The sequence below is a fragment of the Equus quagga genome, chromosome 8 (assembly GCF_021613505.1).
Source record: "Equus quagga isolate Etosha38 chromosome 8, UCLA_HA_Equagga_1.0, whole genome shotgun sequence".
NCBI classification, from domain to species: domain Eukaryota; kingdom Metazoa; phylum Chordata; class Mammalia; order Perissodactyla; family Equidae; genus Equus; species Equus quagga.
Genome location: NC_060274.1, coordinates 124,166,217 through 124,185,462, shown reverse-complemented (window position 1 = coordinate 124,185,462; position 19,246 = coordinate 124,166,217). Strand labels below are relative to the sequence as shown.

General features: G+C 38.9%; 1 protein-coding gene across 1 annotated transcript in view; it reads right to left on the bottom strand.

The window, feature by feature from the left end:
- CNTNAP2 (contactin associated protein 2) overlaps positions 1-19,246 on the bottom strand; it is a 1,871,002-nt gene that overhangs the window by 775,302 nt on the left and 1,076,454 nt on the right. Inside the window, exon 10 of the mRNA XM_046668987.1 lies at positions 15,588-15,759. Within this exon, the coding sequence (XP_046524943.1) occupies positions 15,588-15,759 (172 nt within the window). The remainder of the gene's footprint in view (positions 1-15,587; positions 15,760-19,246) is intronic.

Here is a 19,246-nt window from a genome sequence, read left to right as displayed (position 1 = left end):
TAAGGGGGAGGCAGGGCAGCACCTCTACGAAGGACGGAGGTGGGAGAAGAAGGGTGAAGGTTCTGCAAGACACGTCAGCATAGCCAATTGGATGCTCCCTCCTTAAACTAAATTTTGAGGGAGGCACATAAAGATGCAGTGCCATGGAAAATATTCTGGGTGTCTGAGCGGGAGTCTGGGTCACTGGTGAGAAGTGACAGACTTGGCTTGTCCTTGCTCATCTTGGGTTCTGCCTTTCCTCAATTCTGAGCAAGAGAATGACATTTCTTCTTAAATTCACCGGAGCTTTTACTTTCCTTTTTTACCCTAATTTGTGTATAACCAAACTTGTACAGTTTCTGGCAATGAATGGGCCAAATTAGGACATAGTTGCTGATAGAGAATCTAGGAATGAGTCAGTCAGTAAGTATGGAGAAACCATACATTTAGATATTGTGTTTACTATATTTCTGTATCCTTTCTATACATAGAGACAGACGGTGACTCACTGAAAGACAGCTTCCTGTTTTCCTTCCTAACGGTGATGCAAGTCTCGGCACTCTAAAGAACAGGTGATGCAGATGAGAAACAGGTGAGAAGGACTTACAGTTCTGAGAAAGTGCTAATTACTTCCCATAGTGTTCTGAGCACTGTGCTGGGCGATCTCGCATGACATCATTTCTACATCGTCTGCTTTGATTTACTTTCCCAGGAAAAAATAAAGAAAATAGACTTCTCTCTTTTATAGTCCCAACGTTTCAAAGGCCTACATCACCAGCCTTCCTTCTCCCGACCTGAGCTGCATTTTCCACACAGCTGGGAGCCAAGATGCAGAAGGGAGGTCTTTGCTAGGCTCAGTGTACGGCCCATGGACCAGGAGCATCAGCATCATCTTGGAGCTCGTTAGGAATGTAGAAACTCTTTCCTCTTGTCCTTTCCCGGAACAAGATTCCAGGTGATTTATACGCACATAAAAGACTGAGAAGTGCTTGGCTAAAACATTCACTCTACAAAAAGATAATTGATTTTTTTTGCTCATACTCTTCTCTCTCTACTCTGAGGTGGACACATTCCAGATGTTAATAACTTCTCTGGACTGTGGACTAACGCACACATTGTTAGAATGTTTTTTCAGGCATTCTGAGAATTTGTGGCAACTTCTTATTTCTGCCATGTCACATGCCTTAGTTTAAATCGCCCATTTTTCCAAGGTAGCTTTGCTCCTTATCATCTGATGCTAGCTTTTCTGTCCTCAAAGAACCAGTTTTAATGCCATTTCTTCCATAAAGCATTGCTGAATTCCTCCAATTATTCTTTTCCTTCTTTGTACTTTCAAAGCCTCTTTTGTGTGTGCTACTATTGTATTCGTTCCTTCATTCTTTCTACAAAAATAATCTGTATTTAGAGCTTATCTCATGTCAGGCGCTGGGTAGGTATGACAGTCAGAATGGGGAGCAAGCTCACGTCTGTTTCCCTTTCTTATGAAGCTTAAAGTCCAGAAGAGGAGATAGAGATGTAATCACAGTCTTGAATGTGTGATTATAAAGAAGTCTAAAGAACCTGACCTGGTCTTAGAGGGTCTGGGATGGCTTCTCTGAGGAAGTTACCTTTGAATTGATCTGAAGAAGAAGAAGGCAAGGGAGAGGTGATGAGTGGTGGGGTTGGAGCAACTCCAGACCCACAGCACAGTGTGGGCAAGGGCCACTGAGAGGACATTCTAGGCACTGACCGAAGGCCGCGTGGCTAGAGGCTGTGGGGAAGAATGGTGTTGGATGGAGCTGGACAGGGAGGCAAGGGCCAGAGCAGAAGAGCCTTATACATTACTTTTAAGGATCTGGATCTTTTTCCTAAGGGCAATGAGCAGTTATTGATGAATTTCAAGTAGGAGAAGTTTACACAATCAGTGTAAGAAATAGAGTATGTACCCACTTCTGCCATTCTAAGATCCTTGAAGTTAGAGGCTATATCTTATTCCTCTTTGAATACCCCAAAATGTCTATTGCCTATGACAGAAGCTTGATAAATATATTTATTTTTAAATAGTTGAAGAAAAATGTAAAATACATAACTTGAATAAATTATACAAATGCTGCATAATTTTTTTTTTTCTGGAAGCATAATTTAAATTTTTAAAAAATGTTTTGAGATATCAACTGGGCTATCAACTGCTATTTGTCTTTCCCATTACAAATTTTCCTCTTCCCCCTCAGTAACAAACCCCCAAGTTTTAGTTGGCACATTACTACCTAGAATAAGAGACCATAATTCCCGGTGCATCTTGCAACTCGTTATAGTCATTACTAATCTGGTCACTGAAATGTAAGTAAAAGTGTTGCATAGAACTTCTGGGGAGACTTATTAAAAGGGCCCTCTGACTTTCTTAATGAAAAGAAGATGAAATGCCTGGAATTCTAGCAGCCATTTTGTCACTGGAAGGATGGAAACGATGAGCCAAGGAAATTGGAGCAAAGTATTAAAGTCTGGATCTCTGATTGCTTTTGGGAGGTATCACACAAGCTTTGGATTGTCTATTTCAGACATCTTACATGTCAAATAAGAAATTTCAGATTTGTCTAAGAAACTGTAATTGGATCTTTGTTCCTTGCTGCTGAAAGCAATTTCTAATTGAGACTCAACCTTTTACTTCAGAAATGTTGGCTTAGACATATTTGTATGACTGACAGATATTTCAGTGGAAGAAATTAATCTTTGAGTCAAGAATTTGTAACTTGTGCTCAACTAAAATATTGTCTGCTTAATTTCGGCCTCATTTTTTTCCACTGGATACTTTTTATTTTTAATGAATAGGGAATTAATATTCCAGGAGAAAATCAATACATCTGGCTTCTAAGTCTGTAAAGATATTCTCTGGAGATGGTATTGCAAGCAGATTTAGGGCTTAAGGAAACTTCTAACTAATTAAAAGGGACTGAGAATTTCAGAATGATGCCAGTTTCACAGACATTCTGGGAATCTCCATTGTCTCTGAAATAAAACAATTCTGAAGGCCAACTTACTGAGTCTTATCAGAAGTTGCATGGATCTTTTAACTCACCTTTGGACAAGACCAACACAGAAGCTACAGAGCTTTTTTAGCTGCACAGTGTCCAGCTGGAACTATTTAGAGGTTCTAGACCAGCCCTGTCCAATAGAAACATCACGTAAGCCACATGTGATATGAAATTTTAAATTTTATGGTAACTGAATTAAAAAAAGTAAAAAGAAGTGAAATTAATTTTAATAACATATTTTATTTAATACCAAATGAAATCAATGTAAAAATTATTCATGACATATTTCATATTCCTTTATTTGTACTAAGCATTCACAAACTAGTGTGTATTTTACACTTACAGCACATCTCAATTAGAAGTACTCCCTGTGAAGTGCCCAGTGGCCACCTTTGGCTAGTGATCGCCTACTGGACTGTACAACACTTGACCTCGCCTGTCTTCTTCCTCATTCCACTATGTCATTACTTGTACGTCTAACCCAGCTCTGTCTTTCCTATTTTAACTTTCTCTCTTTTACCTCCCCCATTTCTCAGTCACTGCTACTAGTTTTCACCACTTTCTAGGTCCCAGTAAAACCTTACTCTAACTGATATACCCATTACTAAACAAGCCTTCAATTGAGACATTGTTTAGGGACTCGTGAAGGTAGCATAATCTTCCATTAAAACCTTTTTTCGCTCTGATACCAGATTTTCTTTTCCGCCAATACCCTCCCAACCTCCACATCTAATGAGCACTCCTTAGCCCAACTCCTAACCACCTTGGATTGACCCTTTTCCATCCATTTCTATCACTACTCCAATAGTTCAGGCTCTCACCACATCTGCTCAGATCGTGGGAGCAAACGTTAGCAATGCAACCTTACCTCCCTGCAAATCCTTCAATGATTATTTTTTTCCAATAGACTCTCCCTAAATTTCTATCCTCAGCTCTTCACACTGACTTTCTAGCCTTACATAGTAGCTGCCCATCTCTGGAAGACCTCACTCTAACTACTTGGGTTTCCTGCAAGTCCCTGTGTCACTCACACCCAATGTGTTTTCTGTCTACCTGGAATGCTCTTCCTGTGTGCCTGAGAACTGCTCCTCTGTGCAATCTCCTCCATCCTAACCCTGACCCCAGGCAGAACTAGAGCTGCCATCCCTTGCGTATACTTCAGATTTAGCATTTCCAAGTTTTTTCAATAATTATGGGTTTTTTTTGATGTCTGTCTCTTTTATTAGTAGCAAAGATGTAGAGTACATAAAGTTATATCTTATTCATCAATGCCAGCACTATCCTTGGCACGTGGTAGGTAATCAACGAATAATTGTGGAATGAATGCATAAATGAATAAATGAATGAATGAATGGCATATCTTTCCAACTTTCCTGTGACCCCCTAAACCAACTTTCTGCTCTTGTTTAAATGGTCACCTGAATGTTTCAGACATATGACATGGTCATTGTGCCTCCACACTTCTGCTCATGCCTTTGCTTTTGCCTGGCATGATCTTTCCCTTTCTTTCTTATCATCTGAGGCTACAGGTTCTCTAAAGTTCAGCATACTTCTTCTGTGAAGCCTCCACCAGCAACTGCAGCCCACCATAGTTCTCCCTTCAGTAATTTTCTATAGAAACCATTATGTGTGATGATTAAGAAGTATATGCTTCTTAATATAGCTTTTAAACATCTTGCAAATGTTCCCTATTTCCATGGCTAAGTTAACACATTCCCTGTGAGAAGAGCTCCTATTCTGCATCTTTTGGTTTTCTCATCGTGCAGACCAGTGGCAGTGCATTGACCTTCTCAGGAGATTGGCAAATGCCTCTTGAGTTAATAAAATACAAAATTATGTGAAAGGGATATGCCTCTTTGTGAATGGCGTTTCTACCTAACTTTGGAAATGTCACTCTTTAAGATCTTAAACATTTTTCTTTCTTCTTTAATTTTCAAATGCCTAAAGTTTCAAGAAAAAATAATTCACTTTGGTGTCACATCCTTTTGCCCAGAGTGGTCTTCACTAATGTGCGTCCATGAAAATGATTTGCATGTTGATGAAGGCTTTCTGGGACCGTCAAAGAATCAAAGATCATGAAGCTACTAGAATGAAAGTTTAAGCCACTTGTTGATGACAAACAAAAGCAATCCTGTAAACAAATACTGTATGGTACGTCGAGGGTCCAGCCTTATCACAATTGCAGAGAATGGTCTATCTATTTATTGATTATAATTTATTGGTTATAAATCAATCTATTTATTGATTGTGATACCCTTTTCAGATATTGCACTTTGTAAAAATTAATTACAGACTCACTTTTCAACAACATTCCAAACAAATACACACATATTCCCCACCCCTTCCATCTGCATTCCCCTCTTACTCATGCAACATTCTTTTTGATGTAAGTAGAAATTGGTAAGTAAAATGAAATTCAGACTCTAATAAGTTCCTCAATGAATTCATAGGCACAGACAATGAAGAAGTATTTATCTCTAATACAGCAATAGGTGCCTTGCAGAATTTTAGACAATGTTATCTAAAAAGCTAAGCTTCTTGCCCCCTTGAAACTAGTTTCTAGGAAATATACACACAGCCACAGAAAGAAGTATTTCTGTTTAATTAACAAATAAAATAAAAATGATGACAAATTTCAAGTTTTAATAAAAGTGTTTTGTCAGGCATAGAAAAATATGACTCCTCTCTCCTTCTTCTCGGGTTATAGATCATTTAAATAGCAAAGGAGAATTTTCAAAGAAAATGTCATTTTTAAACTTCTATAAGAAATAGACAGCATTCTTCAATTTTGACACCTGTTTCTATTTTAAAGAAAGTAAAAGATGTCCCATACCAATAAACCTGGGAGCACTGCAGCTTCGTAGTTCTTTCTTCCTTCCTCCCTCCTTCCCGCCCTCCTCATCTCTCCCTCTTTCTCTCTCTCCCTCCATTATTTGGAATGCAGAAAGCAAAAGAAAAAAGTGAATTCTATTTTCATTTTTTTCCAGATTAGAGAATAATAGAAGTCTTAAATATGTTGGCTGTAATGAAGTAAAGAAAGAAATCATTAAAAGGATACCTACTTTCACCATTTTAATTTAACTTAAAACTTTACATCATGTAGATTCAATGACTCATTGGTCAGGGGGAATTGCTCTGGGCTGGCTGACTGGAACTCTACAATTTCAATCCACCAGCCTTTCTGATGAACCATTTCCATAAAGCATCACCCTCAATTTCCAGTTTTGATTTCTTAAAGTACAGGGAAGACTAAAGTCACCAATTAATCTGCAAATTTTTACAGCCTTGTCCATACGTAAACTGATGGTTTTGTTAATTTGGGGCCACCTGTCTCTCTAAAACCTTTAAATTTGGTAATGGAAACTGTTTCCTTCCGTCTCTACTCCTTTGAAAATGTACTTAGAATTTTATTAGACCATGTTACTACAATGACAAGTATGACATGCATAGCCACATTTGGGAAGGAACAAATGATTCCCACACAACATGTGGGAGTACAATGGATGGAAGATAGTAGCCTACTAGCTCCAACTCTTCATCCCCCAGGCCTTGGGTAGCACTCACTATATTTGACAAAGGGCATGGCTATCATCTATTAATCTGTAAACTTGCTTCAAGGGAGGGGCAGTAAAATGAGCTCTTAGAATTCAATCAAAATTTTGCAATATATTTAAGTAATTGACAAAAACATTATCTTAAGAAAAAATTATTTGTTAAGACAGAATTTTAAATGTACTTTTTAAATTATTTGCTTTTTTTTTCATTTTTAAGGTAACCTAATATCAAAAGCAAGAAATAAAATTTAATGACTTATTTAAACCTTTTTCGGTAGTTGATTTAGCTACATGTTAAAATTATTTACCTTTTTCCTTTTTTGCTTATCTTCAAACACATATCTGTTTTCTGACATTACTTTTATGCACTAGGCCTTCCTTGGGATTTAAATGTCAAAGCACGGCTATATGCCATCTCAAAAGCAAATATAGTTTTCTTTTGTCCTAAGACATGCAATATATCAAAGAAGAATAAAGCTGCTATTGAATCTTAAAATGGTTAATTCAACTTTTTTCTTTTCCTTTTTCTCCTAGGAGCATTATCTCCTCTGGCATTTCACTACTACATTAAAAAAAAGCTTTCTTTTGTCACTCCAGTACTCTGTACTTAAAATCACTTGGAAATCACTTCAGAGAGGCAACTGAACATGGGTTCACCTGGGTGTGTGATATTTTTAGGTCACTGAGTTTATATTTTTTGCTAGATAGATGACAAGAGCTTAAATGTTTATGGATAATCAGGAAACTCATCTCTGGATCCCTTCTAAAAGAACCAAATGGCTCTGACAATGGAGCTAAACATCAAAGGGGAGCTTGGGGTTAGTATGGAAGGCCAAGAAAGTCTATACAAAGAGCCATGCAGCTAATATGAAAAATAAGTCAGATCTAGCACAAGGAAACAGGGCTTCTCAGAAACCTACTAATAATTCAATTTAGCCCAAACCAAGAGAGACTATAGCCGTTTGCAATATAAAATCAAGGGGATCAAAGATGGGGAATAAACTGAGATGAGATGAAGAGACAAAGTAAATGTACCTACAATGAAGAATCATAGTATGAACTGTCATATAAGAAAATTAAAGCTGGATATGTAACTAGTCTTTTTTTTAATCTATTTGTTTATCTTGAGCTGGTGATATGGTGTTAGGACCCTGAATAACGTTTGTCCTAAGGGTGTTTTTGAAGGGTGTTTCCCAATAGGAAACCCAGCTTCATGTCTGGAAAACTGCTTATTGGCTCCAGTTCTTGGAGAATGAGTTCGAACAGACCTGTTCTCGGCTCCTTTGGGGTTTGACGGGATCAGAGTCACAATGATGTCAGAACCGAGCAGGCACAAAGTCTTCAATCATTTGAAGCTTATCTGAAAGTCTTTCTGCCCCCTTTGCTCCTTTTGCATAATTACCGTGAAGTGAAAGTAAGATATTCCCAGAAGCCTACAGTTTCAGTGTTAAGAAACTAATGGTAAAAGACGAAATGTTTCCCCATGCAAAGGACGTTCTAGCACAGATTGACACCAGCCTAACTGATGGCATGAACAGTTCTAAAGAAAGAACAAAAGGGGGTGGTCAGCCTGGAATTGTATGAAAGGTGCCAGACCCAGAGGCTGGCAGTTTGCAGTCAGCAAAATCCAGGTGAAAGAGAAAGATAATCTGCCATAAGTAGACTCACCAGAGAAACATCCATGTTTGTGAGACAGGCCTTCCCTTTCCTACAGGGGAAATAATTTTCAGATATTTCAAGTCAAGGTGTTGGTTTTGTTTATTTTCATCAAATTTTTCTTGTGCTGTGGCTGTCCACTCAGTGGATCAATGACATTGCCATAGGGAGTAGAGGCTGGGAGAGGTCACCTCTGGGCTCCGAACAAGAACAAAAAGTTAGTGGACATGTAGATTCAATTTTGGCAAGATAGTGTAAAACCAAGGGACTTTTGGTTTGAAAGAGCTGGTCTTCGAGAGCAAAAGAGAGGCACTCGAAGAGTTAAGACATTGTCAGCTCTGATCAATGACCCTCCCTCCACCACCTCAGCATTAAAGTCCCAAGAGGGAGTGTTCACCACTCCGTGTGATCTTTATTAAGTATCTGTTGACTGAATGCATCTCAATAGAGACTTAGGAATCCTCTGGCAGTGGTGGCTTGTGTCCTGCTTTCTGCCTTTGAGGATCTGACTTATAGAGGGGCTCATGTCGGCTGCTATCGAGGTGGCTGCTATAGAGTAGATACGGAGGCACGACCTGCTGAGGCAGAAAGGGGGCCTCAGATAGCTATCCCTGCTCCCCACAGCCCCGCACAGACCATAATTAAGTTTAGCTTATATGCACTTGGCAAGAGATTTAGAAATCACCGTATGTCCCTATGGGGTCTATAAAAATGCCTAGATGGAAATGCCTAGAAAAAAGGAATTGGGAGAAGGAGGGCAGAGAGTACCCAGATCTAGAGTGCCCAACCATCCTGGTTTATCCAGAATGGAGGTTTCTCCAGATAGATGGTTCTCAGTGCTAAAAGCAAGACAGTCCTGGACAAAGTGGGATAAGTTACCACCCTACACAGATCCCGAAACCTGAACCACAGTCCCCAAGGCCCACCCCAAGGCCAGCAGGAATGGTTGCCAGAGCAGTGGGCCGATGGGGCAGAGGCTGACTACTGAAGACGAGGCAGGCGGGGGACCCCTAGGGGGGCCCAGACAGAACTTGCATAGAGCACGTGGAGCAGACCCCACTCTTCTGATGACATCATGATATTACACAAGGTGGCAGGTCCTGACTCAAGGGCCGTGCAAGAGGGGTCAAGGAGGACACTTGAAATGGGCCAATGGCCCAAAGGGGAGTTTGACCTTCGACTAAGTTTGAATGTCCTATTGACTGAATATATAAACTCAGGGTATCCAAATGAATGTGTTCAAATATTTATTTTTCCTGCTATTGATTGGAAATGGGAGCTTATGAGAAAATGAAAATCAACTTTAGAAAATAAAGAATGTTACATGTATTCCTCAGCTAAATTAGGACTGTACATTTTAAACCTGCTTTTATAGAAACTCATCAGTCTTTTGGAACTGATAATTTTAATCTATTGATTTTTCGTTCACCTCTCCAACAGAGTCAGCTTTGTTTCAACACATCTCAAAACTATCTATCCACCCCTCATTCAAATGTTCTTATAAAAAATTGTGTACTTATTCTTTTCTTTCAAGGAAAAAAAATCAAACAAACTGAGTAGATGTTCTTGAAAAGAAAGCATGGAATTAAAAAATAACAACTGGGTCTGTGATTATGCACTTCGATCCAAAAATATAATGGACACTTAATTAGTAACTCAGAAATAGGATCCCGTCTATTCACAGTCTCTCAAGGGGTAATTTTGTAGGCTGTGGTTAAGCTGGGGCATTTGCTCTTCCCTTTCCGCTCTCTGTGCTATCCAGAATGTTTACTGGTTTTGTTCCTTAGGATATTTACAAGGGAAGTGACAGGAAAAGTAAAGAAGATTCTAATTCTAATGAACTGCTCTTACCAGTTTTTCTAGCAGATGCTGACTCTAACAGTACAAATTTGCTTTGGCCTCTAAACAGCCATTTAGTCCCCACGTTCCCATCTCTAGGAAACATCGCTGGCATGAAACTTAATAGATCCTAAAATAAATGTATCATCTTTTCCTTCAAAGCCGTTTCCATACTTGGGAATTTGTTCCTCTGGGTTCTGGTAAAAAGATGGTGTTGTTTGACTTCAGAAGTGGAGGATGGGGAAAGGACAGATGCTTTTGGCTCCAAGAAAAATAACGCTTGACTCATAGTGACTTAAATAAACAAGGATTGCCTTTTTTCACAGAAAGAGGAACGAAGGGGCTTGCTGACTCTGGTTCCCCTGAGCTCTAGTTTTCTTGACCATACAGCTCCAGGCATGACGTCTGCGGGTGAACAAGGACAGGAGAGGGGAAAGGGCGACATCTGTAATAGGAAGACAAAAGCTTGCGCGTGAACACCACAGCTGACTTCTGCTTACCTCTCATTAGCCAGGTCTGTGCCACATGGCCACTCCTGGCTGAGAGAAAGATAAACATCTCTCCGGCAGCTAAGCTAGGAGGCCTTAGGACTGATGTAGAAATCACAACAAGCAAAATCGACTTTACTATTACTCACAAAACAGATAAATTTTGCCAAACCAGTCATGAACACTACCTAACTTAAGCCCAAAATATTTTAACACCAGCTTCTTCATCCCATAAGTCCTGGGTGAAAATCACAGACAAGTGAATCGAACAGTAACTCCGCAAGGATTCACAAGTTCTACTTGTCTGTTAGAGCAACTCTCCTAGTTTACAAATTCTGACCAATACCTGCCAGGACCCTCGTAGGACTCACTTAAGCCCCCTCAATACCTCTCCCTGACTCCCGCCCTCCTCCCTCCACCAGCCTTTCCCCTGGCTCCCAGCTCCCTTTGATGAGCCCCTTTGTTCTGCTGTGGTTCTCCTTTTGGGGAGGAAGTGAATCAACATAGCTTTAGTTTTAGGAGTGTTTTTGCAGGTTTTTGGCTCTCAGATTTTCACACCTAGAAAGAGGTTAGAGAGAAGCGGGTTGAGAGTAGGAGTTGAGTTGGGTGCCTGCAGGTGTTTGCCACAAGGCACCAACAAAGTAAGGGTGCTAGAAGTGCATAAAAGATGGTAATCATGCGAGGAGAAACAATGAAGTTTTATCTGCTGGATATTTTACTGTTTTCAGAGAATATTCTAGGAACTGAGGGTTTGATGAAGGTCTCCCTCCCTAGGAGCAGGGAATCTCTCGAAGGGTAAAGCTACAGGCTTCTGATGTTGGAAGGGGCATCCTGTCCCCTGTTTACCTTCTCCCCTTCCTGTTCTATGGCTGTTTATGAAATACAGCTAAAGAAACCAGAGGACTTCAATAGGAAAACATGGCGATCTTGTCAGACACAACATCTTTTTGTGTAATCTGCAGATATCTGCTTGTTACAGCCATATACCCAACTGCTTTCTTGACATTTCCACTTTGGTGTCCAATAGACCTTCCAACTCATGCCCAACACTGAACGCCTGAATTTTTTCCTCAGCCCCCTGACCAATCTTCTCTACCACGAGGCTTCTCATCTGAGGAGATGGTGACTCTTTCCTTCCAATTGCTTTTTCCAAATCATTTGGGTTTATCTTTATTTCCTCTCTTCTTCCCACACCCCATATCTGATCCATCAAAAATTCCTATTGACTCTACCCGCTATATACACTCAGAACTGACCACATCTCACTACCTCTCGTGCTAGTACCCCATCTTAGGCCACCAGCACCCCTCACCTGGATTACTATAATAGTCTCCCTGTTTCCACATTTCCTCCTCCCACAGCCAGAGGTATCCCTTGAAAATGGAAGCTAGATCATGTCATTGCTGTACTCAGAAACCAGCAACGGCTCCCGAGTTCCCTCAGAACAAAAGCCAAAACCTTACAATAACCTGCAGGTCTCCAGAACTGGCCTCCTCTCCCGTGACTCTGCTCCTGTCTTTCCAAACTTGCCTCCCTGGCCTCTTGCTGATCCTAGATCATGCCAGGCAGCCTCGTTGCATTGCCTATTCTCTCTGCCTATAACGTTCTTTCCTAAAATTAGCCAAATTTTATTATCTCTTTCAGGTCTTGAACTAATATTATCTTTTCAATGAGGATAACTCTGACCAATCTATTTGAACTGCACCCAACACCTCAATCTCCTGGAATGCCAGTCTTGCTTAATTTGCTCCACTTTTTTCTTTTTATTCATAGCACTTACTCCTTCTAACTTACTATAATATTTACTCATTTATTACATCTGTCCTTCCTCCCCATCCCCCAGAAAGTGAGCTTCAGAAGTGCAAGAATCTTTGCCTGGTTGTTCAGTGATTTATCCTAAGTGCCTAGAAAAGAGCCTGGCACTATAAATGCGCTCAGAAAATACTATTGAATGAATAATTCTGTAGCTTGGCATGCTCGCTCTTTCCTTGAGTCACGGCTGTGTCCAGAAAAAAAAAAACAAGCCACATGTAAGTCCACACAAAAAGAAAGAAAAATAGGTTCAAATCATAGGGTATTCTAGTGTGACACACAGCAAAACTCCTTTCGAATCATCTTCCCCAAACTATTTCCCTAAGTTCTACTCATCAAATCATTGCAGCTGCTCCTCTTATCTCCAAACATTTTATCAAAATCACGCCTGTGGGAGCTTTTCTATTTTTTTTACCCTATGTTCTCATTTATCTTTTTTTTGTTGTTTTTTCAAAAATAGCTCTCAAACCAATCAGGCTGAAATTGGAAAGGAGAAAAGTAAGAAAGAGCCAGTGTCGGCTTACTTTTGGAGGTTTTATGTAGTTTCAAAATAAAATGATAGTGATCAGGCAGTTGCAAAGCTTTATTAGTGAGGGGAAAAAATTAAACCAGAGATGGGCTAGGGATATCTGGTGGGTCATGACTATGTGAGGACAGGCTAGAACCACTGGTACTCTCAGATGGAAGGACAGATTAGGGTGAAACCATCAGTGTGTTCCTCAATGGTCTGAATAAGGTGAAAACAGTCTTGTATCACACATACAGAAATACAACACTTCACAGACTGAGATTTTGAACTGGGAACATTTTAGGTAAATAAAGGAATCTGCTATTTCATGCCTTGGTAGTTAATGTACAGAAGTCTTTGTCCTCAAAAACATAGGACAAGCAGAAAATGGATCCCATAATGGATTTAGGAAGTTTGTGGAGACATATCAGAGGTGACTACCTCCCCATGGCTAGTCTTCCGGGTTACCATCCTAGAGGATAAGTAAGCACATTCCTTGTTCTGTCAGCTACAGGACACTTGGCAACATGAACAATGGGACTGACCCATTTTGGCAAAAATATATTTTGTATACTGCTGTCTCTGCCAAAAATTAAAACTCTATCTTCTCTGTGTTGTTCTCCTCACCAGGAGCGCCATCTTCCACTCTCTTCATTTTCCAAAATCTCATTCATTCCTTTGGGATCAGTTTAACTCCTACTCTCTCCACGAGAGTAAAACATTAAAATCTCAACACCTCACCTGTACTTCTTGGGTAGCAAACACTTTAAACATAATTCACAGGAAACATGTTGTATGAAGTGAAACAGCAATATTGTCATAAAATCCAGCCTGTTTACAAAAGCTGAATGAGCTAACTTGGGTATCATCGACAGAAATCATTGTATCATTGAAGCTACTGACATGGAAAATGGATGAGGTACTAAGGTATCTCAATATACTGTATAACTATTACCAAGATAGAAAATCTTCCTGTACGGAGAACAATCATTGAAATTTATACATAAACATCCAATATCAAAACACATGACTTTAAAGCGTCCCTCTCTTAGTTTTTCTGATTATTGCTAACACTTGCTTTAGGCAGAAATAATAGCTATTACATTACTGATGGTTCAAAAATTAGGAGTATATTTCTATTAAAATTGTTCAATGTTCTGTTTAAATATAAACAGTTTAGACTATCAAGACAAGTATTTGCATATATGTCGTAGAAATAAGCAATACGCTGTGTCATCAAGTCTTATTTTAAACAGAGTAAGGCTTAAAAAAGTTACATTCTATAGCCAGCATTAACTATAATTTGCTATTCACACGAATATTATTTTATTAAGATTTTATGGAAGTAAAGTTACTATATTCCAGACAATTTTATATATTTTTAAGATTCATTATATGTCTTAGAATGACTTCCCCAAGGGCCACCTCTTAAATGAGATTATTAGAAACTTAAGCCCTATATTATGTTGGGGGCAGATTGGAACTTACAGAAATTTTATCTTCCAAAATATAAAATTAATGAAATTATTCTTCAGAATTAGACAGCCTTCTCATAAAAGAGTCAAAAATAGTTTAGAAAATCACCAAAGTTCAACAGATTAAATTCAACTCCTTGTTAGATGTAATTTGTTTATGAACAAAACATTTCAAAATGAAATTTTTTCATGTTAGAATAAAAGGTACTTTTTAGAAGCATATTAAGATAGTATATGTAATTCTGTCGTAACATTTCATATAAAAGTTGTATCTTTCCACTGTGTGAGAAGTCAACTAAGTTTTTATAAAAAGCTCCTGTCCGGATTTGCAAAAACTAATAAAGATTAGATTTTGCAATATTTCAGTATGTGTATTTTGTAAGCAGACTCTATCACATTAAATATTCAGCTTCAGTAAATCTCCATACTACCTGACAACATTTTTAATGTTTCTTTTCTTTCAGGAAGGGGTTTAGAGGGAACAAAACACTGAGGCTGAGTCGTGACCAAGATAAGGAGAGAAGGGGCATTTCTGCTTGTGGGCCTAGGAAGCAAAACTGAAAGTCAACTGAGTTCCTTTATAACTCAGCTGTTAACTTACAAAACTACTTGCATAATGCTCACATTCACTGAGGGACTAAGGGGACATCACAGATTGTTCTATCATATGCATCCACGTCCTGCTCGCAACGTCACTGCTGACATCACAAATATGCTATCGTTGCTGTTAGTGCTGTGTAGGTGATTTTGACTGGTAGCGCCCCCGTGGACAGCAGAGAGGAAACTTGCTGGGTCTTCTGCAGCATCCTCTCACCTCTGGGCCACTCCGGCGCTACATCAGACGATGCTCCCCTGCTAGTCATAGGCTTTTCATGGCCAACTTTTTCAGAATTGAAAGGCCAGATTCTTCCTTGTCTGCTCAACTAAAACCTGTCCACCAGAGGTGACCCCACTGGTGGTTGAAATACGGGTGGCATAGCTTTCAGCATCACAGAAACATGCACGCACCACAGTATGTCAACCAACAGAGGGGTGGTATGGTTCTCTGACTGGAAATGAATGAGGGTTGCAGCCGTGAGAACGTGGATCTTAACCACTAGCCCACCAGGGCTGGCTACCACGGGCATGGAGAATGGCTCCTCCCACCTTGCCTCTTATAAGGGGTGGTTTGTGTGTGTGTTTGTGTGTGTGTGTGTTTCACCCACAACAAAAACACGAATTTAGAAAATTTGGGCAATTTGAGGTAGGATGAAAAGACTATTTACCTGTCTATGATGGCACACATGTCAATGCTGACATTTGCAAAACTTCCTGGCCTCCTTTGTGCCACTTCGTATAAATTTACAAGTTGATCATCCACTTGAATGAGCTGCATGCATCCTTGGAATGAAGGCTGAAGGACAGAGTGACTTGAGTTATTCATCTGGTTCAGAAAACCTGTGAGAGAGAAGAAATGAGAGCGTTAAATTCTGTGAGCAGCATGCTTCACTCAGATCCCTCTGGGTATTTTCCCTGACCACAAACATCGTATTTGACTACTGTGTTTTGTTGCTTTTTGCTGATGTTGTAGTCAATGTAGAAGAATGAAGTCTTTTGAGAAAGTGATATTATCTGAGGGGAAGAAAGTTGAACCCGGGTGAATGTTTGTCTCTGGAGTCTACCGTCTCATATTTTCTCCTTTGACATCTTCTTTCTCACTGTCACATCTCTCTGTCCCTCTGCTGTCGAAGGTTCGCTGCTCCGTTGCCTCACCTGACCCTGTCCTCAAAGATCAGGAAAGAAAACTTGAGACCTTTTCCAGCTAGCCAACTGCCTTCCTTTTATACCTTCAGTATTTACTTCTATTTTCTCATTCCCAAGAGGCCTATTATCAGACGTCAAGAAGGTAAACTTCCTGCCATCAGTTAAGGTGGACTGCTTTTATGGATTAATGTCTAACTCAACCCAAAGAGATATTTGCATTACAAATAATTTCTCAATTTATAAAATACAAAGAAACATTATAAAGAGATAAATTTAGGCATAAGAGTCAGCCATCCTGCTGTGAATACCCATCTTACGTAAGGGCCTAATATGGTACAGGAAGCATAAATGATAAGAAATGAAATTAAAATTAAAAGAGTATGAATAACCAGATAAAAAAGGAGAGTATATACTAGTGGTTGTATTAGGGAACAGAGCATACATATACCAATTTTGAAATGAGACATTAAAAATTTTATTGCAAAATAACTTTAAAATAGCACTACCAATCAATTACCATTATGCCTTTTCAACAGAAATAATTCTCCTTATGCATAGAAAATAATATTTCTTGACCCCATTAAGTGTCTCCAGAAGGTCCCCCAAAGCATCCATTTTTCATATTGTTACCCACACCGAATTCACCTACCAGAGTAAATTTAAACTGTACTAATATTTCTGTTTAAAAATCTGAAGTTATTCACAGATTCATTTCAATCTAATATTATATCTATAGCAAAAAACAGTTGCTATAGAATGGGCTAGGACCAAGATGTGCCATTAATTAGAAAAAAGTGAACTTTTAATACACACTTTAAAAAAAAATTAATCATTAAATGATCTTTAAAACTCCATTTTCTGTTTGACTAGTAATAGTAGTTTAGGACAATAGAAACCTTCTTTCTCCATTTATTAATGGGTTACAATATTTAAAGCTTAATAATTACCATTTGAATCCCCTATAAGGGTTAATTACAGAGGTGTATATCATTTTCCATCAACATAGTACTACATAAAAATAGGATTATAGTTAATTTCTTGACTTAAAAAATAAATATAAGGCTCTATTTCAATGTCAAACATATGGCTTACATATATATATATATTTTTTTTTCTAAGTCACTTTTTTTTTCATTTGCATTGACTTGGTCCCTTCAGAAAATTGGTGATCTTAGATGAGTGGTCTATTTAGACTAGTTGTATGCATACATATGATTTTCAATCTGTTTAATCAAGATAAAATTGAATGGAGTTTAATGTCTAAACTTAGCAGAGGGAAAACAGCCAGCTGTGACTTTAGTGACTGTCCTTAACAAGGCGATCATTTAGTTCTGCTTTTTAAATACTTGAAAGTCTCTAAATATCGACACTAGCTTTGAAATGTTCCAAAATGAGTAGATGCGTTTGTGAGAACAAGACCTTCTCTGAAGCAAGACAGCTGCATAACACAGATCACTAAGGACTGGGTATAATTAAGTTCATAAAACAAGACTTCATCAGTCACTCATAACAATGTCTTGTTTGGCCCTGATGAATTTTGGAGTTTGAAATTGTCAAGTCTTTTCATTTTTCTACATGGCATATAGTCTAGGAGAAGATAATTGTAGGACAAACTACTATATCCATTGAAAATCTAGAGTCTTTTTCCTCTCCTTGCATTATCTTTAACATTTCCAAGAGGGACCCCATTAATCCTTGCCTCTGGGTGTTCACATCCTTTTGTAGTCCCCTTCCACACTGAATTAGGGGTGACCTTCGTGGTCTATAGGAAACAGAGGAAGTGGTGGCAGTGTGTGACTTCCAAGGCCAGTATTCTGCTTGGTCTCGGAGATTGCTAACTCTGAAGAGTCAGCCATAATGCCCTGAAAAATCATGTGGAGAGGCCCATGAGAGTTAATAAACCATGGTTTTAAGCTATTAAATTTTGGGGTGATTTATTATGTATTAATAAGTAAGTAATAAAGAATTTGGTACTGGGAGAGAATTGTAACAAAAATCTAAAAATGTTTCAGTGAGTTATGCACTGGGATGTCCATGTAAGATGGATGGGCTTTAAAAGAACTGTTAGCAGAATCTGATGGCTCTTGAGGAGGTTGTCAGTAACAACTTAAAGGAAAGTAAGGAAAAATATTATCGGAAATGGGAGAAAACTATATCCTTGCTACGTTGCAATGGGAAGTTTAGCAACACTGTTTTCTGTGATAATATAGAAAGAAAAATGTCGTACTTAATAAATTATATAATCTAGCTAAAGAGATTTCCAGGCAGAGTATTGAAGGTGCTGGCTGGCATCTTCTTTCTGTTTCTAGTAGAGAGAAAAGAAGAGAGAAAAGCTAAAGAAAAATTGCTAAATATGAAGAAGCCAGGATTTGAAAATAAAATGTTTCCTCAATTCCCGTCTCTCCAGATGGAAAGAATGCAAAAGCTAAGACCTCCCTTCCAGGCAAAGATCAACTACCAGTAAAACATAATCTAAAGATGACAATGAAGCATGGCTGTCAAATCCATGTTAGGACATGGATTCCAAAATTTATTAGCTGTGTCTCAAAGAACCATTCAGTCAGACAAAAGAACCCTAGGCAACCTATTGGTGTCTTACAGATCCTCTGAGTCAAACAATAGGGGTTTTAATAAGCTTAAGGGCAGTTTTTCCTTAGCGTGTCAGCAGAAGCCCAATGTCAAGGGTTTATCTTTATGAGATTGTGGATGTGGCTTTTGTTTGATAGAGTAAATCTGACTAACATTCATAGGAAGCCCACAACTTTTTAAGAGAACTGTACTAGTGTTATCACCACCAGCTTGGACTGAAAGGGACAGAGATGATAGAAAATGAAATAGGTCTTTAGACCCTAAACTTTCACAGGCAGAAAAATACACAGCTGTAAACACAGGCTACCTTTTATAAAAAAGAGAAGTATGCATCAGAGTGGTAGAACTGAGAACCCAGAGGGCAAAGCCTTGAGCAATGGAGAATCATTTCTAAAAAATAGTAGAACTGAATCCTAATAAAGGTATTTCCAACATGTACCCGACTTATTTTAGAACTGCTATGGACCAGTTACTTCTGTGTGCCTTTTATTTTTCCCCTTTTGAACCAGAGAGTCAAAAGTGGTACTTTATGCCTATCCTAGCATTGTATGTTGGGTGTGTGGGTGGCATAAAGCTTGTTCACAGGTCTTTA